The following is a 22,500-nucleotide window of genomic DNA, read 5'->3' as shown; positions in this document are numbered from 1 at the left end:
TCGCCGGAGCGGTTGGTGGAGGAATAGAGGAGCGAGAGGTGGTAGAGCGCCTCCTGGTGGAGCGGCGCCTCCTTCAACACTCCCTCCAGAAGGCTCTCACTCTCCCCGTAGTGCCGCTGCTGGAGTCGAACCTGCGCCTGTAACACACGTGCACAGACACAAAGATTGTTTAATGGTCATATTTAAGATGTATATGCTTTCACGTTTATTCTTGTCATGAGAATGTTGATCAACCAGAGGAGGGACACTGGTCTCATTGCGTGGCATCGTAAAGACACAATAATTGTAATCTCGTTAACCAATGGTGAACTACTTTCTGAGAGTGCCACATACTACTTGATTGTCCAGTGTCTTTGGTACTCGTATATTCTTTAGTCAGCGTGCAGGCAGTTAAGACTGTTCATGTTAACTCAGCGAATGAATGCGCGCACCTCAGAGTCGGCCAGGTCTTACCATGTGGACACGAGCGGTGAGGTGCGTGGGGTGGTGTTGAGTAAGGCGGCTGAGCACAGAATCTGCTTCTCCCAGCTTCCCCATTAGGATGCAGAGGCGAGCAAGGGCCATAGCCGTGTCGGGGTCCCAGTGTCGCGTCAGTGCCCTGTGGAGGCTGCACACAGACAGGTCACATGACAGTCTATCCTCCTGAGTGAACTGACATGTGTTAAGTGTTGCTTGTGTTTTATTTTGTATGATAACTGAAGGGAAAAGACGGACAGACAGATCATAACCATCACCATCACCAGTGTGTTGACAAGGCTGAGGAAAGCTCACCGTGTGTACAGGTGGTGGGCGTCGGCGTGGTGATCGTGGGCGGTGACAAGCGCAGCGTAACTGGTGAGGGCGTGGGTGTGGGCGGGATCCAAGCTAAGTGCCGCCTCAAAGTGCCGCGCTGCTGCTTCTGTTCGACCTGAAGGAGGAGCAGGGCCGGGAGTGTGTGTTAGCCGCGGTGTTGAGTGACGGTCGGGTTGTGTTGGAGGGAGCAAGGGCAGTTGTTAATGAGGCAACGGTACTAAGTGGATGTTAGCAGGACTGTGGCCTTACATCGATGTTAGTGAGGATGTATGTTTCTAGTAATGGATGTCAGTGGGTGTATGCAGTTGAGTGTTAGTGATGTACCAGTGAGAAGCGAGTGTTGGTGAGTGGAAGCAGAAGACACAGCAGACGCAGTAGACGCAGTGTAACGTGCGAGGACACTTACTATAGTCACCTACAAGGAGTCTCACGGGGCGGGTCTTAAAGTTATGGTCCACTTATTTACATTCTGACTTTTTACGAGTAGTGTCCCAAGCCACAACTTTCACGGTGACAAGTTTTTCACAAGCACAAGTTTTCCCTTGCAGTAACTTGAGGGCAGGACACACGTGTAGGTGTTACATAAACCGTAGAAGCAACCTGGGCTTAATACGCGAGAAAGATGAGCTCGGGGAGTTTGCAGAAGACCATTTCTAAATTAACTCGTGTTTAGAATGTTAAAAAGCAACGCACGTGTGTGAGTGGGAGGCCATATTTTCAAATGAGTACGTTTAGACAACTACTACGGCCTTTTCAGTTCAACTATCATGGAGAGAGAGAGAGAGAGAGAGAGAGAGAGAGAGAGAGAGAGAGAGAGAGAGAGAATAAGAATAAAAACTTACTGACTAGCTAGTAGATTGGAGTAGCTCATCACAATGAGCCAGGCGGTGCACGTGAGGGACACCCAAGACACGACTCACACTCACTGTATTGAAATTCGCTCCTCGTCTCTAATCTAAACATTCACTTTGAACCCTCTGAGAAGTTAATGGTGTCACTCGCTGCCTCACTGCATGGCGGAGGGCAGAAAGATGCAGGGCGCTCAGAGGAGAGTGACTGTGGCAAAGGGATGGAGAGGAACAAAAATAGTTGTGCTTTTGAAGGAATTATATAGCGTCATATTCTGAAACGCTTCCTTCTCTCATCGCCACCATTTTGAAAGAGCACAGAGATGATTAGACGAATTGTAAACAATATTTGTCCTGTTGATAATGTAGAAAACTTGTTAACATGTCACCAGAATTACAGAAACATCCTTAAAGACCCGTGTCACGTCAACTAGAGCCCTTTGAGAATAGTGAAGGTGCAGCGCGGAATATGGGCCATAGTACTTTACTGCTTCCTAATACAGAGGCTTCTTTATTTAAAATGACATGAATCGCTATCTTTGTTTCTTATCGGTGCATTTGATTTTGCTGTAATGAATGCATCTTCCCCCGCCTTGCTTTGCGGGGTTTTGCTGTTTTGTGCGGCGGGATACAAGCGAGCTCTAGTTTGTAAAGAACAAGGCGTGCGTGAGCAGCAGGAGTTTGTGCAAGGGAGAAGGAAAGGGACTGGGCGTGCGTGGCAGGGAGGGAGGAGGAGAGAGGGTGAGTGCTGATGAAATAAAGGGAAGGGGCAAGACTCACCTAGCTTGTGCAGGAAGGCGGCGTAGTCCGCCAGCACGGCAGGGTTGGAGGGTTGTGCCGCTGTTAGTCTAAGGAAGACATCCTCTGCCTCTTTGTGACGACCTTCCTGTAGGAGAAGGTCAGCGAGGAGGCGGCCTGTGTCTCCGCCCTCCTCGTCCTCCGGGACAAAGTGGGACTCGAGCAAAGAGACCGCTGGGTTGACGCGCCCCTGTTGCCTGAGAGGGCGAGAATTAGTAAGGAGGGAAGAAGAAAAAAGAAGATAAGCGAGGGAAAGGAGGATTGGAAGGAGGAAGAGAGGGAGACCAATACCTGAAAATTATATATAAAAGCAAATCTCGAAACCAAAAAGTAAATATTGGTTGGAAAAGAGTTGGAGCGTGTGAATATCGCGGAAAATCTGTAATGTCTGCTCAACAAAAATCAAAATTAGTAAATTAGATTTGCAAGGCCACTTCAACCACCATGATGGCGCCTTCACATTGGTCCATAGCCTCGTAGAGAGAGAGAGAGAGAGAGAGAGAGAGAGAGAGAGAGAGAGAGAGAGAGACAGAGAGAGAGAGACAGAGAAAGAGAGAGACTGACCTCCAGAGAGCAGCCAGGTTGCGCCCCGCGTGCTGGTGTCCTGGGTGAGTCTGCAGTGCCACCGTGAAGTGCCACTCGGCCTCGTCCTCCCACTGGCTGCCTTCTGGGTGTCGCTGGAGAAGCAGCGTCCCCAGGTTGTTGTGGGCGCTGGGGTACACCCACCACAGCCTGTCCAGACCCAGGAAAAGTGGAATTGATTCTCTCTCTCTCTCTCTCTCTCTCTCTCTCTCTCTCTCTCTCTCTCTCTCTCCAGCCGGTCTGGTACTCCGGTAACACAATCACTGGGACGATCAACACCTTTCTTTCCGCGGCAACGAAGGTAATCACAGAAAGTGAGACTCCCCGGTCTTCGTCCGGATTAAAGGGGCAACGGCGGAGAATAGAGAGAAACCTCCGGCCCTTGATCACAAAATGAATTTAGAACTCGCCTTTCCTTAATTAGAAACGCTGCCTTCTGCTAATGAGTGACCGCAGGTTTTACCCTCCAGAGGACCAGCTTCGCTCCAAGAAATTACTGGAGGTGATTTTGTCCCCTTCTTCTTTTTCCCTTTCCCGCCCCCTCAACTTTGGGGGAAAAGGCATTTCGTCGGTGGCACTACCAAAGGACCGCTCCGAGTTTTCTTAATGGTGATGGAAGGTTGAGGGAGACTTTGATTTCTGTTCAGTGGGGAGGCAGGGGAGGAGAGAGGGCGAGGGAGGTAGGGTAGGAGAGAGGGAAGGGGAGACAGGGACGAGGAAAGAGCTGGAGTAGGAGAAAAGAAAGAAAACTTTGGAGTTTGTAAGTTGAAGAAGTGATGTAGAGAGAGAGAGAGAGAGAGAGAGAGAGAGAGAGAGAGAGAGAGAGAGAGAGAGAGAGAGAGAGAGAGAGAGAGAGAGAGAGAGAGAGAGAGAGAGAGAGAGAGAGAGAGAGAGAGAGACGAATGTTGGCACTTCACCTGATGGCCTCTCTGTAGTGGAGTATGGCCATCTCGGGGCGGTGTTGGTCCCTCAGCAGGTTGGCGTAGTTGTAGTGCATCTTGGCATTGTGAGGCAGCGTCCGCAGCCCCGACCTGGGTGAAGACAGCAGCTATAGAGTCACGTGGTACTGGACGGCGTGGGAGTGAAAGGCAGGGTGTGGGGATAGTACTCAGGTCATAAACGCCTCAGAACAAATGATCTTAGCATAGATAGACAGGGACAAGTGAGAGAGAGAGAGAGATAGAGAGAGAGAGAGAGAGAGAGAGAGAGAGAGAGAGAGAGAGAGAGAGAGAGAGAGAGAGAGAGAGAGAGAGAGAGAGAGATTTACGAGAAAGGATGGGAAGAAAAAGTCACAAACACTCACGTAAAAAGTTCTTCTCTGGAGCGCCAGTCGAGGTTTCTCCGTAAGGTTCGGAAGGAGAAGGCGAGGAGGAGGGCGAGAAGGAGGTGGGTGGCGGCTCGTCCTCTGCCCACCTTGCCGCTCACTCTGGACACACTCACGCCTACTCTCGCCGCCCCGATTCCCACAAGAGTGCACCAGCCGAGACTGTGAGCGACGGAACAGGTGGTGAAGTTAGCTCTGGTGTTTGCAGGAGTAACGTACAATGTCGCTTTGATACTGGGTGTGTGGTGAGTCTGTGGTGTGTGTGATGAGGCTGTGGTATGTGTGGTGAGGCTGTGGTGTGTGTGGTGAAGCTGTGGTGTGTGTGGTGTGGTTGTGGTGTGTGTGGTGAGGCTGTGGTGTGTGTGTGTGATGAGGCTGTGGTATGTGTGGTGAGGCTGTGGTGTGTGTGATGAGGCTATGGTGTATGTGATGAGGCTGTAGTGTGTGTGGTGAGTCTGTGGTGTGTGTGATGAGTCTGTGGTGTGTGTGATGAGGCTGTGGTGTGTGTGGTGAGGCTGTGGTGTGTGTGGTGTGTGTGGTGAGTCTGTGGTGTGTGTGATCAGGCTGTGGTGTGTGTGGTGAGACTGTGGTGTGTGTGGTGAGTCTGTGGTGTGTGTGGTTGTGGTGTGTGTGGTGTGTGGTGTGTTGTGTTAAACATTTAGAGGGTAATGTGTGTGTGTGTGTGTGTGTGTGTGTGTGTGTGTGTGTGTGTGTGTGTGTGTGTGTGTGTGTGTGTGTGTGTGTGTGTGTGTGTGTGTGTGTGTGTGTGTGTGTGTGTGTGTGTGGGACGTAATGTAATTCAACAATTGGATAAATGAATGCTTTAAATGCAACAAATTATCGAGGCAACTAGATTGTAATCGCACAATTGTGGATGCAAATTTATACAGATATGAACATATATTTAATGCAAAAAAATAAATGAACAGATTCCGTTGCGTCCGAATCGTTCCGCTGTGGTGGCGGCAACGCGAGGCTGGAGAGGGACGAGTGTTTAGTTGTACAGACTCAATTGCGTGTGAAAGGAAAATGTTTGAAAAGAAAACTTGTGCCGGTAAAAAGAAAGAGTCACGGATTCTGCAAAACAAAGGCAAATCCCACACGAAAAGGGACAATATTTTTTTGTTAAAAGATGCACGAGTAACAGAACAGAAATGTGAAAAGGAAAACTTTTCTAGGCATAGATAGATTTAGATAGATAGATAGATAGATAGATAGATAGATTGTTATGTAGAGATGAACAGACAGATGGTTAAGCTGATAACTAGAAATAAAGTCATTAGAATGATAAAAAGGCAAACAAACAGGTAGTAAGCAATCATAATACATATAATTAATGTAAAAAAAAAAAAAGAAAAAAGAAGAGAAAGAAGTGAATCCTGGACCTTCCACCGCCACACATGTCAGAAGACGTCACCTTTGATGAGTGGTGTGGTGGTATGAGTGTGTGGTGGGAGTGTGGTGGTGGGAATGTGGGGTAGGAGTGCACATCTAGCGTCACGCACCTGGGGATGTAGAGGACACGCTCGGCCACCATGAAGCCCACAGGGAATAGCAAGTTGGATGCCGGGAGGAATGGAATCACCAGCACCAGGAGAGCCCACAGCGATGCCCGGCCCTCCTGACTCCGCTGCGGGGGAACCAGAACCAGCCAGTCAGGAAACCAGGAAAACCCTCGCCGCCCTCACTGAGGAAACCCGATTTATGAACATGGCATGCCTCGTGTCCCGAGAAATGTGGACTTGCTCAACGACTTTCCTCTTCCTCTTTCCCTCCCTCGCCGCTGATGACTTTTCCTCCCTCCCTTCCTGATTTTTTGTTTCCTCTGTCCTCGTCCGAGTTTCTGGTTTTGCTCGTATTTTTATCTTTCTTTCTATGTGTCCACCTGCACTAAACTATGTATCCACCAAGCCACACACTCCCTTTCCCGTCCACTGTACGGTGCCATTGCCGCGCGTCCTAAGACAGTCAGTTGTAGCCTTACCCTGGATCTGAAGGAGGAGCAGAGGAGGAGGACGAGGGCGCCGTACAATGCACAAGAAGCGGCGTTTCTGAGGTCGGACAGTGAAGTCACAAGAGGAATGGACCCCAGCTGCCAGTCATAGGAGAGCTGCACAGGACACAGCAGCAGCCACGTGTTATGCGCCGGTAAAAAAGTCTTGGTCAGGAACCTTGGGAGGGGAGACAAGACGAACACTTTATTAGTCACTTGAGCCGCCAACGCCTTGAGATGCGGCGCTTAATTATTCGTCCCTAGAGAAAAGTTCCTTACATCGCTTACGCCGCCTACCCTCACTAGAGAAACAGACTTTTCGCTTAAAATTCTGAGTGAAATGACTAATGCATGGGACGGGAGAGCCCAACGGAACATGTGCCGCCACGGTTTAGCCTCGACGTGCGAGCTGGAGACCAGGCTGCCTCAGGATAACACATGTTAATCCCCCCCGGCGAACACACACACACACACACACACACACACACACACACACACACACACACACACACACACACACACACAGTGACTTCCATATGCATAGCGGAACAGCCATATTGGAAGTCAAGCGTTAGAGTTATTTCTACTTTAGTTTTCACCTTGAAGTAAAGATAGTGTATATGATTTTCACAAGGCAGATTTGAGAGGCTTTACCTGGTAAGGGGACTGCGGCTGAAGGAGGCTGGGTTGTCCTGATCCGAGAAGACTGGAGCGCCCCTCATCATCCCCACCCTCACGCTCACCACCACCACGCTCTGAGGACGCAGAGGGAGAGGCACAACAAAGTCACTTCCCTAATAATTTTCAAGCAACGATATACACATTTTGTCGCAGGATATTGGAAAGTGGAGTTTAGTTAGATTGCTTGGAGGGTGCATTAATTACTGTAATGCCTGAGTGATGAATAACGTCAATGGTTTAGTAGAAAGGGAAGGTGTACGGTAAAACTCACCAGACCAATCACTTTGCCTAATCTCCGAGCGAGGTAGGTGAGTAAGCACAAGTCCCACCTGCCCAGGACACACCTGTTGAGGGGAGAAGTAAGAGACGTCAGGTTCACGTGTTATTGCAGCCAGCTCGAGAGGGGCTGGCTGGCGTGTAGCGTTCAGTGTTCATCCAGTGGGACTTGGTGTGTGCTGGGAGCGAGGGAATATTTTTATCAGTGTTTGCAGGGGTCTTGCTACCTTACCACGGATAGTACATGCTCTCTAGACAGTGTGTGTGTGTGTGTGTGTGTGTGTGTGTGTGTGTGTGTGTGTGTGTGTGTGATAAGTATTTAAATGATATAGGAGTTATAAAAAAGGTGACATAAGCGAAGTTCGTAGGGTCAGTAGTGAGAACAGAATCAAAAATAATGAGTTTAAGCTTGAGAAATTCAGGTTTAGGAGAGAAATGGGAGAAAATTGGTTTTCAAACAGAGTAGCTGATGAGTGGAAAGAACTCAGTGGTCATGTAGTCAGTGCTGAGCCTATAGGGAGCTTTCACAGAAGATTAGATCAATTTATGGATGGGAATGACACATGGAGTTAGGTAGCTTTGCTCATACAGGGACTGCCATGTGTAGGCCTGACAATCTCTTATTTTCTCATCTGTTTGTGTGTGTGTGTGTGTGTGTGTGTGTGTGTGTGTGTGTGTGTGTGTGTGTGTGTGTGTGTGTTATTTCTACCATTCTTTTGTACAAATATGCCATGTTTCTTTGTTTGAAACGTTCTATTGTATTCTCTCTGTGAATTTATTTACGATTGACCACTCGTATTACATGATTTTGCGTGTCATAACCCTCTCATGTCGGCTCTGTTGCAACCTGCTGTGTGTGTGTGGTGGAGAGGCTGTGTGGTGCAAGTAGTGTAGAGGCTGTGTGGTGTAGAGGCTGTGTAGTGTATAGGCTGCATGGTGCAAATATAGTGTAGAGGGTTATGGTGTTGAGGCTGTGTGGTGTAAGTGTGGTGGATGGGCTGTGATGGATAGGCTGTGTGGTGGAGAGGCTGTGTGGTGGAGAGATTGTATGTGGCTGTGCATGGTGTGGTGGTGTGATGGCGTGGCGGCGCAGCAGAACATTCAAGACTTGCCTTCTGAGAGCAGACGCGTGCATTGCTAGGTCCCATGCCACGCACACGCCCAGGACGGTGAGAGCGTGTTCCTTGCAGCCCACGCCCACGCAAGCCCACACTGCCGCCCACCGCAGCCACGCCCCTTCCCTTCCACTCCCTGCTGCCACCACCGACCTGAAGTGGATGGGATTTCCGTGGTGCTCCAGCTCAAACTAAAGATTAACGATGGGTTGAGCTGGACACACACACACACACACACACACACACACACACACACACACACACACACACACACACACACACACACACACACACACACACACACACACACACGCACACACACACACACAAAAGGAAAACTGTAAGCGATGTCAGTGAAGCAACTTTTGTTTTTTGTTGTGGCTTTTTCGAGAACTTTGTCGGTTGTGTCCGTATTTCATTGGAATAAGCAATTTTTGGTCTCACCTGTGGTAGGCGCAGAAGGAGGCCAGGAACGCCGCGGCCGCCAGCAAATCCGCTCGTCCCACCACACCTGTTACCTGCGGCGGGAGACAGCTGCTGCAGAGGGTTGGAGGAGCGAGTGTGGGGAGGGCTGGAGGGCGAGGAGCGACAGCAACGGGAGGAAAAAAAAGGAGAGAGGAAGGGGAACATATAGGGTGGAAATGTTGGGATAGGGAGGCTGTACCATGGCTTGAGAGAGGAGGTGAGATAACTGACCGTGATGAACAGTATTTGCCTCCATTAAAAACACATCCACATTGTCCACAGCGGCAGAAGAAGCACGCTCACCCACTCATCCACTCATCCATATATCCACTCACCCACTCATTCACTCACTCACTCACTAACCCACTCACTCACGTACTCACCCACTCATTCACTCACTTACTCACTCACTAACCCACTCACTCACTCACTCACTCACTAACTCACTCACTCACTCACTCACTCACTCACCCACTCGTCCACTCACTCACTCACTCACTTACTCTACCACTCACGCACTCACCCACTCGTCCACTCACCCACTCACTCACTCACCCACTCATTCACTCTAACACTCACGCACTCACCCAGCTTCCTCGCCTCGCCTCGCATCACCCTGTTATCCTTCATCACACTAAATGGTTACTTCATTTTTAACACGCCACACCAAATGCAGGCAAGCAACGTGCACTTCACATCTGATAGGGCTGAAACGACTGAAAGCGACTACCTCCTTTCCTAATAAAACATCGAAATGCTTGTGCTATTATGAAAGTTAAAGGGATTTCCGTATATAACTCTACTATGTGTGTATTTTTTATCCTCTCCCTCAGTTCATCACTCGGTTCTCTCTATTCCGTCTCACATTTTTTCCTCTGCTTTATGTCTCACGTCGTCATCAAGTTCATCTGCGATATTTTCTGTCTCCTTCACACACTTCCCAGCATCCCTCGCACCTCAGTGACCCCTTATATAAAACTCCATCTCCATGTTGCTCCATCTCGCTTCGCCTCCTCGCATCCGTTCATTCTCCTTCCACATCCTCAAGCCTTCCCTCTCTCCCTCCTCCCTCCTGAAGTTCCATCACACACACGTTCCTTCTTTTTTGTATATTTTCTTTCCCTCCTGATCCAATATAACTCCGTCCGTGCGCCGCTGCCCCACAGCCCCTAAGATCAAAGCTCACCATTTCGGAACTATTAAAAAATCTTTACCACCTTCAAACCAGGAAACTAAAGGAAAAATAAAAGATGACGATCAAGGTTTACATATACATACACCTCAAATTGCTTCCACTCCGTAACACCCAGACCGAATTATTATCTTTTGAAGTATTTCCTTTCTCCCGCTTCGCACTGTTCGCTCACTGGAAATTTGTCAGTCGATGAAAATTGTCGGGACGCACGATTTTGTGTAAATAAAAGCCCCCCGTATTGTATTTAATTTCGTTTCGGGACCAGTGGAAGGCAAACAAAACCTTAGATGCGAGCGACCCGCCAGACGAGCACCGGTGTGAGGGGCGGGGAGGGAAATACAGTGATTAATTCCCGGGAAAAGAGAGAGAAAGCGCGTGCCATGTAAGACAAATGTTTTCCAGAGAGAGAGAGAGAGAGAGAGAGAGAGAGAGAGAGAGAGAGAGAGAGAGAGAGAGAGAGAGAGAGAGAGAGAGAGAGAGAACTTATTAAAACGCATCAAGATCCAAGGTTGATTGATGTGGATTAATTAAAACGAAGCCCAACGATGCACGAGATGGGAAGATGGATAAAGAATGAGAGGAAATTTTCATTATCATAAAAGCTAGCGAGGTGGCGGTGGAGGTTAAGCTTCAGACAAGAAAGACAATGGAAAACTTCAAAGGCGACACAAAAATACACACTCTCCATGAATGAATGCAACTAAAAACTGACGAGTAATGGTATTGTTTCAGGGAAATTGAAGGCTTGGGAGAATGTAGAAGTTGTTAATGGACTGGGTAGGTGTGACAGGTACGGCGGGGGTTGGTAATAGCTATACTGAGAGAGAGAGAGAGAGAGAGAGAGAGAGAGAGAGAGAGAGAGAGAGATAGAGGAAGGGTGCCTCAGGCTGCTAGGGATGAAGGAAGACGGCATCCAGGAAGTCAGTCGTCATCCGCTGCTCGTCATATGTGGATACAGAATGGAGAGAAAACGTGTTACAGAGAACGTAGGAAGGGTGGCTGTGTATATTGGAGTCAGAGAGAGAGAGAGAGAGAGAGAGAGAGAGAGAGAGAGAGAGAGAAAAAAAAAAAAAGATTTGCAGGAGAAATCACACTGAGGGAAGCAATGCAGAAAAAAATCTTTGTACGTGGAAGAATGAGAGACAGATAGATAGATAGATAGATAGATAGATAGATAGATAGATAGATAGATAGATAGATAGATAGATAGATAGATAGAGAGAGAGAGAGAGAGAGAGAGAGAGAGAGAGAGAGAGAGAGAGAGAGAGAGAGAGAGAGAGAGAGATGCATGAATAAGTAGTAAGTCCCTGACAACACCTGTGTAGGCGAAAGAAGTGAATGAATACGAGATGCAGCAGAGTGCGTGTGTAAGCAGGAGGTGCATCCGTGAGCAGGAGTGTTGCTCGGGGCTGCAGTGCAATAAAGAGCCTGTCCAGAAAGGAAGAAATACGTGTGGCACAACGTGATAAACTAAGGAAAACAAACAAGACTCTCTGGGCATTGTATCCCTGAAGGTGGAATTATTAAAGACAGGAAACATTGGCAGGCATTAAGAAGAGAAAAGGCAGCAAGAAATGTGTTGTGATGGAAAGCTGTGAGAGGAGTTTTGACGAGGGACCGAAAGTTTGTTGGAAAGAAACAAAAGGGAGTGAAGAAATTGACGGGGCTGCCATGAAAATGAAGCTCGAAAGATGTATAAATGAATAAATGGAAGGAAACACAAGACACCAGATAAAACATTAGAGAGAATTTGTTCGGAAAATAAATGTGGCTGGAAAGTTGTTGGTGGACACAGCGTGGGAATGACTGAAGTGATTGTGTGGAGGTTTGGGTGCACAGAAAAGTTGGCGAGAATTGGATATATAATTTGTTCTGCAATTTCTTGGCCAGTGAAGTTGTTTCTAAATCTGAGGAAAAGTTATGTGCGGAATCCCATGAAAACAAAGGCTATTTACATTATTCCCTGACATGTTATTGAAAGATATATTACGGAAAGAAAATTGCTTACAGCTTTCCATTGAGAAAATTAAATAGACGAGAAAAGAAGCAAGGTTTGATGTGTTGTGTTTTGTAAGTAAGGTTTACGGTGTGTGACTGTACGTGGCACTGAGTCAAACTATTCTGGAGCGAGCGAGCGAGTGAGTGAGTGAGTGAGTGAGTGGAGTTCATTGTTGAGATGAAGACCGCAGGCGTCAAAGAAGAGAGTCATATGCTCTTTCAATACACAGTGCTGAGAGGAAGAATGAAAAATACGTTCGGGTAACTTGTATATCCAGGAGTGCGTGAGCGAGACCGCACTCACTGAATTAAAAATACCAAACTTCTCCAAATCAAGAACAACAGCCGCCGATGCAGTTTACGAGCAAAAATTGGAAATGTTACAAGGTGCGTGGAGGAGGAAACTGGGCTTGCGTTGTTAGCTTGGTCTGTGGCTCTTCTGGAAGCGTGTAGTGGTTTCTTTACCCTCGAATCCACCATTAATCCTTTCAATATTACATAGGACACATTTTTACCTTCAGATTTGTGTACAATTAGACCATTTTATTGAAGAGTTTATGAATGTCAGAAAATCAATGGCCACAGTCTTCACTATTTTAACCCCCTCAATACTAGGTCACATTTTTTACCTTGAGATTTGTGTATGATTAGGCCATTTTATTGACATTGTCAGAAGATTAATGGCTACAGACTTCACTATTTTTAACCCCTTCAATACTAGGTCACATTTTTACCTTGAGATTTGTGTACCATTAGACCATTTCATTGACATAAGAAAAGGTCTATGAATGTCAGAAAATTAATGGCCGTAGTTTTCACTATTTTAATCCCCTACATAAGTTTCTGAAGCTGTATAAAATCACGAAATAGTAACCAGAGTGAATATGGAAACACGTTACGGTACTCAAAGGATTAAAGTGAATATGAGACAGGAGAATACAGAGTTGAGGGAAGGGAAGAGGGAGGTCATAAAAGAGGTGACGGTGTGGAAGAGGCGGCGGATGTGTTTCAGCTAATGATTGCTTTGTTGTAGAGAGGCACAAGTATGGCACTCCTACTCTCTCGTAGTGTCGGGCAGGCGTAGCGCGGTGTTGTATTGTATAGCGGGGCGTGCAGTGCTAAGGGTCCTTCACGCAGCCCCGGATCAGCTCATAGGATTACTCCCGTCTAAGCTGTGTTTGTGTGTGAACATTCGCTGCACCCATTAACATATCGCTACCAAGATCCCGGCATCTCTCTCTCTCTCTCTCTCTCTCTCTCTCTCTCTCTCTCTCTCTCTCTCTCTCTCTCTCTCTCTCTCTCTCTCTCTGCCTCGTCTATTTAGTTTTCTACATTTTAAACAAAACACATCACAAAACAGTCTCTTCCGTTTTGCTTTCGTCCTCTTTCTCTCTCTCTCTCTCTCTCTCTCTCTCTCTCTCTCTCTCTCTCTCTCTCTCTCTCTCTCTCTCTCTCTCTCTCTCTCTCTCTCTCTCTCTCTCTCTCTCTCTCTCATGCACTCTACTTACTGCCTCAGTGTGGACGGGGTGGGTGGCGAAGGTGAGCCCACTAAGGAGGACTTGAGCTGGCCTGAGCTGGAGGGCGTGGAGGAGTGTGTGGGCGTACAGGAGCGTGACAGCAGCGTGCAGCACCAAATTGACGCTGTGATCTGCCGTGCTGCTGTTCCCCCAGAGCATGTGACACAGTCTGGAAGGAAGCGGAGTGAAGTTTGATTAATTGACAGAAGGGAAGGAACAGAATGATTTAGACACTGATGAGGTGAAGAGAGAGAGAGAGAGAGAGAGAGAGAGAGAGAGAGAGAGAGAGAGAGAGAGAGAGAGAGAGAGAATAAAGAATAAAAAATAAAAATATACGAAGGAATAAGAAAAAAATAGCTGTATGAGAGAGAGAGAGAGAGAGAGAGAGAGAGAGAGAGAGAGAGAGAGAGAGAGAGAATAAATTATATTAACCCCTTCACTACCATGACACGTTTCCATATTCATTCTGGTTACTATTTGATGGTTTTACACAGCTTCAGAAACTTATAGAGGGGATTAAAGTGGTGAAGACTGTGGCCATTTAATCTTCTGACCTTCTGACCTTAGCTAATGTCAATAAAATGGTCTAATCGTTCACAAATCTCAAGGTAAAAAATGTGGCCCAGTACTAAAGGGGGTTAACCTGCTGACCAATACAAGTCGATAGATAGTTCAGGTGAGTAATTATCCCATGAATAGTTATGACCTGGGGTATAACTGTGATGAAAAGCGATAATTCATTCTGCATTAGTTGCTCTCGGTAATTTTATTTGGCGATAATGTTTTGATAATGGCGATAACTTCATTGATATATCATGATGAATCAGAGGCAGGGAACTAAACACCACAAACCGATGAATAATGGACGCTGACTCCAATCAACATCCCCCACTACATGATGGGTGAGAGAGAGAGAGAGAGAGAGAGAGAGAGAGAGAGAGAGAGAGAGAGAGAGGAAAACAAAACTGAAAAAGACTGTTCTGTGCTGTTGTGTTCTGTTCAAAATAAGGAAAACCAAATAGACGAGTTATCGCTGTTTTGAGAGAGAGAGAGAGAGAGAGAGAGAGAGAGAGAGAGAGAGAGAGAGAGAGAGAGAGAGAGAATAAATGATAAAAGAGAAAAATATACGGAGGAATAAAAAAAATAGCTAAATGAGAGAGCGAGACAGAGAGAATAAAGGATAAAAAAGAAAACTGCACAAAGGAATAAGAAAAAATAGCTGAATGAAAGAGAGATAGAGACAGATAGATAGATAGAGAGAGAGAGAGAGAGAGAGAGAGAGAGAGAGAGAGAGAGAGAGAGAGAGAGAGAGAGAGAGAGAGAGAGAGAGAGCGGTGGACTTTCCTGCTGCAAACACAGTAAGCTTCTGTTCCGAGGAGTTTGTTCACTTTGCCACATTTGCCTCTCGCCTGTGAGCGTTTGTACAATTACGCCGCTCTACGTATCACACGAGTTTATTTTTCTCATTTTTACTCGCTCTGTAAATACGAAGTTCAGTTGCCGGCAGTCCAGATTGCTTTAGAACTGCTGTCGTGCACGTTTTATTTATTTATAACTACATTTTTATCTTTCGTACGCGTGGCATCTGCTGGAACAAAACACACTGGTGGCAGAGAGAAAGAGTCAAGATTAATAAGGAATTATGCCTGTTTCGCTGCAAAGATGTATTAGTTACCGAGTGTTAATCTCTACAAAGGAATGGTTAAGCGGTAGTACTTGTTTTATAATATGTATGAAATGCAGATATCCAGTAATTATTATACACAGAGGTAGGGATTATATATCTCATGTAATTAAGAATGCCTCCCAGCGCGTGCTAACGAAGTGCATCTACCTCCTGTGTGTTTCTATTTTATATTTTTATGAAGAGAACGCTATTTATTCGCTACCAAATTTAGGAAAAGTACTAAGGCATGGAAAAAAAGGTTCTATTTATATCGTTATGTATTGGTACCAGTCTGTTTCGTACCTTTATTTGTTTAGTGTTCGTAACTCATCCGGTGTTTACTATGGCACGGTCACCACTGGCAAGGAATAAAGACATAAACGTTTGGCTGGAATGTTACTCTAGTGGCGCTCGTCGCAGACACACTTACTTGCTCCTGGACCACCGTGACCGCCGCGTGTCTCGCTACAGGCACAGGAGAGGGCGGAATGGTGGCATCTTGATGGTTGATTACGGTCAAGAAAATTCAGTGTAAATGTATTGAAATAGCGTGCTGATTATAGTACAAGCATGGCGGCACACACACACACACACACACACACACACACACACACACACACACACACACACACACACACACACACACACACACACACACACAGGCCTATCCGAAGATCGGAAATAATGAGCTCTGAGCTCGTTCCGTAGGGTAACGTCTGGCTATCTCGTCAGAGACTGCAGCAGATCAAACAGTGAATCACACATACACACACACACACACACACACACACACACACACACACACACACACACACACACACACACACACACACACACACACACACACCGATCCATCCACTCACAAAGACACACACACACACACGCCCGGTAGCTCAGTAGTTAGAGCGCTGGCTTCACAAGCCAGAGGACCGGGGTTCGATTCCCCGGCCGGGTGAAGATATTTGGGTGTGTCTCCTTTCACGTGTAGCCCCTGTTCACCTAGCAGTTAGTACGTATGGGATGTAAATCGAGGAGTTGTGACCTTGTTGTCCCGGTGTGTGGTGTGTGCCTGGTCTCAGGCCTATCCGAAGATCGGAAATAATGAGCTCTGAGCTTGTTCCGTAGGGTAACGTCTGGCTGTCTCGTCAGAGACTGCAGCAGATCAAACAGTGAAACACACACACACACACACACACACACACACACACACACACACACACACATAAATACATAATCCTTTCGACACACACACTTCCATTTCACTCATAATAAGCAAAGGCAATTGAAAACATCGAATTAACGAAAGAAAAAAAGAATTAAGAAATACACTTGCCGAGAGGACTGTAGACTAATATAGCTCTGTGAAGCGCCTCAAAACTATTCCAGCACAAAAACGCCCACTAAAGGAGAACCTTCAAACAGGTAGACCCACTCGAACAGAAAACGTAAATCACCAACATTTTTACATTTTTTGTTTAAGTGGAGCAATTAACTTTTTTGGACTTGCTTTGGTATGATTTGAAAAAGGAGAGACTCAGTTTTATGGTATTCCTTAAAGTTGATTGTCGTATTAAATGGTTTCAAAAGCATTGGTAAAAAGTTAGTGGTAATAAAACTAATTTTGAAGTCGCACCTTTCAGACGCAGAAGATCCAATATTGAAGCGTGGAATAATAAATAGGTCGCCTGCTGATGCTGCTAAAAGGGTGCCAATACTACTGCTACTACTACTACTATTACTACGACTACTACTACTACTACTACTACTACTACTACTACTACTACTACTACTACTACTACTACTACTACTACTACCACCACCACTACCACCACTACCACCATCACCACCACCTCTGCCATCACTACCACCACCACCACTTTAAATCACAATGACATGTTTTCTTTTGACTCAGAGTATAAACAAAACACAAAGAAGCATTTCCTTTCCTCGTGTAGGTGTTAAAATATTTCATTCTGTTCTTATTCTCTTCGTTTTCTTTCGAGCGGAGTAAGAGTGGCGAGTGTGTGAGGATGTTGATTAAAGGCGTGGATGTGGAGTATCGTGTCGCTGGTGAGTGTTGCTAGAAATGTGCATGTTTTGTTGACAGTGCAGTGATGGACCCGTGGCTCATCCCAAGCTGATCGATAAGCTGATGGATTTATTTTACCCTTTTTTTTTCTGTTGCCGGACTAGCGTAAAGGCATTTATCGTAAGCCTGTGCACCGTTCACCCGTTCACCCGTTCACTCGTTCACTCGTCTACCCCGTCAATACCTTCACTTATTTGCCTTCATTCCATCACTTTCCATCACGTTTTATTGCACCATCTCCCTCTCATCCACCATAATTTCATCACTTTCCATTTTTATAACTTTTCACTCCTCGCCCGGTCTGAGGCAGGGATAGAAACCTCTTCCTTTTTTTTGTTTTTCCTTCCTCTTCGTATCTTCAATTTCCCAGCTAAGTCATCGTCATCATCTCACCCACTCACTTCACCCAAATTTTTACTCCCTTTTATTTACAATAGCCTCAGCACATTTCTCTTGTATCCCTCCCTCTCTCCTACCGTCTCTTACCCGCGCCTCCCGAATCCCGCCAGAGGGAGAAGGAAAAATGCGACGACTGAGAGAGTTCGCCTTTAAAGGAGTATTTGTGGGCAGGTAGTGGCAGCGCCCCCTTAGGAACTCCCCTCCTCTCCACCCCTGCATCTCCCGTCCCTCCCTCCACCTTCCATCGCCCTCTGCTAGCCCCTCTTGACCCCCTTACCCTTACCCCTCTCTCTCTCTCTCTCTCTCTCTCTCTCTCTCTCTCTCTCTCTCTCTCTCTCTCTCTCTCTCTCAAATGCTTTTCCTTTCTCCTTTCCGCCCGAAAAAGAAATTAAAGAAGAATAATGGAGAGCTTTAAAAAATGTGAGAGATAATACTGCAGCTGTTGGGCTTTTGTATTTTTCTCCCGTTTCTCTCTCTCTCTCTCTCTCTCTCTCTCTCTCTCTCTCTCTCTCTCTCTCTCTTGCTTTTTTCTTGAGTTTTCCATTAATTAGTAGATCAAAATAATGCCGTTGGTGTGTCGATGAATAATAGGTGTGAGAGAGAGAGAGAGAGAGAGAGAGAGAGAGGGTAGGGAGGGAGGGAGTTTACGTGTATATCTGTGTGTATTTTTGGTTGATCGAGAACTAAAAAGATGAAATTTGGTATTCCTCGCCCACCTCCTCGGACAGCTTCACACGCTCCCGCCAGATCCCTTCCTGGCACACTCTTACACAATAAAGGAAAATCGCCCACGCCAAATTAAAACCAACAGTAATGCCAACAACGGAATTATTTAATTTTTTTGCCGCTGCCACGCTTAACTGGGAACCTAAAAGAGGGAAATATAGAAGAGTGACGGTGTGTGTTAGTTAATTTTGTTTTGATTCGTTTATTTCGTTCATGTGTTCAAGTGTTTATTGTCTGTCCATCTATCGCAGAATTTTGTACTCGTATTTATTTTGGTGGAGGGTTCTGTCTGGTTTGTTGATTTGTTACTGGGTGAGCGTGTGTGTGTGTGTGTGTGTGTGTGTGTGTGTGTGTGTGTGTGTGTGTGTGTGTGTGTGTGTGTCTAGGTTTTCTCAGTTTGTGTCTGTTTGTCTATATTTTTGTGTCTCTCCGTCCGCCTCTCTCTCTCTCTCTCTCTCTCTCTCTCTCTCTCTCTCTCTCTCTCTCTCTCTCTCTCATTAAGGATATTTCCCAGTAAGAGGTGTAGTAAGTCCTTTGGCGGGTGACGCGTGAGTGGCGGCGGTGGCGGTAGCGGCGGTGGAGGGAGGAAAGGTTTCCACCAACTGGACACCGATGAAAAGCCGAGCTCTGGTTGCCGCTCGCTCTCCACTGCGAACAATGCGGCACTCGCTCCAATTAGGGCCTCCCGAACGTGCCATAGGCTATATAGAAACCCGTTATTTGGTGCGGATGGATGCCTTTATTCAGAATTCGTCTCTTCTCTAGTTTTCTATTTACTGGAGAGTTATGGTGGATTCTTTGGCGTGGCGGAGAAGTAAAGAGCTAATGGTGTTCATTCAGTGTTTTCGTTTGATGCTTTATATTTTATTTCGATAAACTGATTGGTTTTATATAATTCCTTTGTGTCTTCGGTAAGTAATGCACAGATGGCGCTTTGTTGAGGTGGTAATCTTCCGCGTTTAGTCTTCCTGAGATTTAGCGGAGGCTCGTAATCAAGTAATGCATCATTCAATCAATTATTTGTCGTTTTCATGGTGTGGAATACGATTGTGTTGCTCCTGAGGCACAGATAGCGTGCGTTGTGTAGTTTGCCGGAGTTACTTGGTGTAATTGTTATTCCAAACACTCATCTCGGGACCAAAGTCAATACGAATACATGGTTGACTGAAACTGTCTGTCTGGATGTCTGTCTGAGTCTGTCTGTACGTCTGTCCACCATTCCACCTCTTCAGGCTCAGACCACGCTAGATTGAGCCGCCGCATCAGCACCCAGTGACGCTGTGACGTTGTGACGCTGTGACGCAAACCACTTCACCGCCACGACTCACACTGGAGGCAAAGGAATTACGGAAAGCCACGCGGCATGTTTAAAGGGAAGGGGACTCAGAACCAGACTTAGGTTTTGTGGAAATAATCTTTACACGCCGGACTTTGCAAGTATTAAAGACCCCTCCCCCTAACATCTCTCTCTCTCTCTCTCTCTCTCTCTCTCTCTCTCTCTCTCTCTCTCTCTCTCTCGAACGTTTGTTAAAATATTTTATGACTTATTTCATTTTAAGTTTAATTTTCAGGCTCTGAATAATAAAAGGTGTACATAGTGTGTGTGTGTGTGTGTGTGTGTGTGTGTGTGTGTGTGTGTGTGTGTGTGTGCGTGTGCGTGCGTGCGTGCTTATTCAGACCGGCCTTTTCAGTAGTGTATTGAGTTATATGTGCCTGTGTGGCGTTCCTGGCACAGCACATTGCGTGGCCTCGAATGAACCTCCCAGCCGCTCGTGTCTCAGTGCATGGAAATACTCGTAAAAGAACAGGAAGAGCAGGGAGGCAAGGCAGTCCTATTGTTCTTTTAATTCACTGCAAGGGAAAGGCGGCTCAGAATCCCTGCCGTGGACGGCGTACGGACGGATCTGTGACGAGAATAGGAAGTGAAGCACGCTGGCCGCAGAGTATGAGCGAGGAGGTTGAGTCACTGAAGCATTGAAACATTAAAGTGCGCGTGTTTTTTGCTGCAGTCATAATTATTTTGTTATTGAGTTCTTGGCCAACACTTTTATTGCTTCCATTCAACAAGGAAATAAAGTTATAAATAATGCAACAATTCCTGAACACAACTGGAAATAAAATCACGACCACTTGTTAGCCAGGGAGTGTGCTGACCGCCGCCATACCCTGACCCCTTACACACACTACCACCACCACCACTGCCACCACCGCCGCCGATGCCGCTTCCTACTGACGTGTATTCGTAAATTTTCTTCTAAATTACTGAGAGAAGGTGAAGATTTCCATCACGTCTGGCATCCATCAGACTAATGGTGACTGTCGCAAGTCAAATCCACCTCACTCCGCTCTCTCCCGCCTCGCTTCACCTCATCCCACTCCGATCCGTCCTTTCCAACCCGCCCCGCCCCACCCCGCACCACCCCATCCCGCCTTACCCATTCCTTCCCCGACTGCACCCAGCCACCCGTCGTCTGTTTCCCTGCTCCGGTAAGATCTCCCTCTCTCCCTCTCCCCTCCCCATCTATCCCCACTCTGCTTCAACAAACCCTGTCCCTCCAACACCCAAGCCCAGCGGTGCCCCAGCTTGCCCCGCCACGCCACACCTCGCCCCGCCCCGCCGCTCTCGCTACGCTGCCGCCCCGTGTCACTTTCCTGTTGAATTACTGCCCTTTTCCTCCACCCTGCCTGCCCCTTCCCCCTCCACCCTGCCTGCCCCTCCTCCATCTTGCCTCCCCCTCCTCTCCATCCTTCCCCTGCCCCTCCACCCACCAGCTGAGAGGAATTCATTTGCTTTGGGCGGAAGATATGCTTTTTAAAATTAATATAGGCAGTGGGGAAAGACAAGCTGAAAGGACAGAAATATTTTAGCAAAAGCCACCCAAAATTTTTATATTTATCAAATAGCTAAGCATATTCAACTTAACTCGGGAAACTACAAGTCACTGCAGTGTTTGTTCAAAGAGAAGCACCTGGTATGCATGAAATTAAAAAAATTACAGATTCGGCATTTCAGTGTATTCAATTGTACACGAGGCGCAGTGCAGTGAATGCTTCCTGGCAAAATTTACAATCATTCAAAGAGGATGGTGTACAAAAATGGATAGTGTATGAATGAATGAATCTGATAGCGGCTCTGAATCAACAGTGAACCATTAAAGTATTCGGATCCGCTCTAACAGTGCTGGTCTCAACTGTCCTAATGCAATGTTCCAAATCAACAATAACAACACTCCCTTTTACATACACACGAGCCTGTCTACATCGCTCACATTCAGGTAATCGGCTCGGCTCTGTAAAATGCGTAAACTTTCCTCTCGTGATTTTTTACTCAAGAGTTTTGTAAGAATATACAGCGCGAAACAGCCTTCCTCCCTCCTTGCCCTTCTTCCTCCTGTCACCTGTGTCTGCTCAGTGTTAGTGCCAGCTTTGGACTTCTGCTCTACTACTACTACTACTACTACTACTACTACTACTACTACAACTACTATTACTGTTACTTCTGTTACTACTATTACTACTATTACTTCTGTTACTACTACTACTACTATTACTTCTGTTACTACTATTACTACTACTGCTACTACTACTACTTTTACTACTACTACTGCTATTGCTGCTGCTGCTACTATTACTACTACTATTACTTATTCAACATAACAAATATATGGAAAGAGGTGCAACACAAAATAACTGACTCTGTATCACACCGGCCAGGCTTGCATGAGCTGACAGGAGTTCGCGTCATACGATAGCTAGGAAACACAAAGTGACGTGAACTGGCTTGAAAATTACAGACAGTTGTGTGAGCAGATCAAAGACTTTGGTCACACAAAGGCTGAAGGCAATGATATCCGGCCCGTGTGTTGTGAGCAGTGGTGGTGGTGGTGCTGGTGATGTAATATGTGGTGATGGCCAGCGTGTTGAATGCTGCGAAGGCTTGTCATACAAATTCACAGGGAAGTGTCACCATTCTTCAGTGCATTTCTGCGGTGACAAGGTGAGGTGATTGTTCTGCTGTGTCAAAAGGCTGCACAAA

General features: G+C 46.5%; 2 protein-coding genes across 4 annotated transcripts in view; one reads left to right on the top strand and one right to left on the bottom strand.

Annotated features, from left to right (window-relative positions):
• LOC123506058 (protein amalgam-like) overlaps positions 1 to 22,500 on the top strand; it is a 368,181-nt gene that overhangs the window by 92,856 nt on the left and 252,825 nt on the right. The gene's annotated exons all lie outside the window — the stretch shown is intronic.
• LOC123506057 (protein O-mannosyl-transferase TMTC1-like) overlaps positions 1 to 22,500 on the bottom strand; it is a 38,280-nt gene that overhangs the window by 2,109 nt on the left and 13,671 nt on the right. For all 3 annotated transcript variants that reach the window (XR_006675334.1, XM_045257901.1, XM_045257902.1), the window contains exons 3-16: positions 13,576 to 13,753; positions 8,854 to 8,927; positions 8,407 to 8,562; positions 7,290 to 7,362; positions 6,992 to 7,092; positions 6,329 to 6,515; positions 5,850 to 5,974; positions 4,324 to 4,506; positions 3,938 to 4,051; positions 3,003 to 3,170; positions 2,421 to 2,635; positions 772 to 907; positions 454 to 607; positions 1 to 137 (exon numbers count right to left, since the gene is read on the bottom strand). The exon at positions 1 to 137 is cut by the window's left edge and continues 124 nt beyond it. Coding sequence is in view for 2 of the 3 variants with exons in the window: in XM_045257901.1 (XP_045113836.1) it covers positions 1 to 137; positions 454 to 607; positions 772 to 907; positions 2,421 to 2,635; positions 3,003 to 3,170; positions 3,938 to 4,051; positions 4,324 to 4,506; positions 5,850 to 5,974; positions 6,329 to 6,515; positions 6,992 to 7,092; positions 7,290 to 7,362; positions 8,407 to 8,562; positions 8,854 to 8,927; positions 13,576 to 13,753 (2,001 nt within the window). In the remaining variant the exon portion in view is untranslated. The remainder of the gene's footprint in view (positions 138 to 453; positions 608 to 771; positions 908 to 2,420; positions 2,636 to 3,002; positions 3,171 to 3,937; positions 4,052 to 4,323; positions 4,507 to 5,849; positions 5,975 to 6,328; positions 6,516 to 6,991; positions 7,093 to 7,289; positions 7,363 to 8,406; positions 8,563 to 8,853; positions 8,928 to 13,575; positions 13,754 to 22,500) is intronic.

Source organism: Portunus trituberculatus, chromosome 19, assembly GCF_017591435.1.
Source record: "Portunus trituberculatus isolate SZX2019 chromosome 19, ASM1759143v1, whole genome shotgun sequence".
NCBI classification, from domain to species: Eukaryota; Metazoa; Arthropoda; class Malacostraca; order Decapoda; family Portunidae; genus Portunus; species Portunus trituberculatus.
The sequence above is the reverse complement of the archived record's forward strand: the minus strand, read 5'-3'. Positions and strand labels throughout refer to the sequence as shown.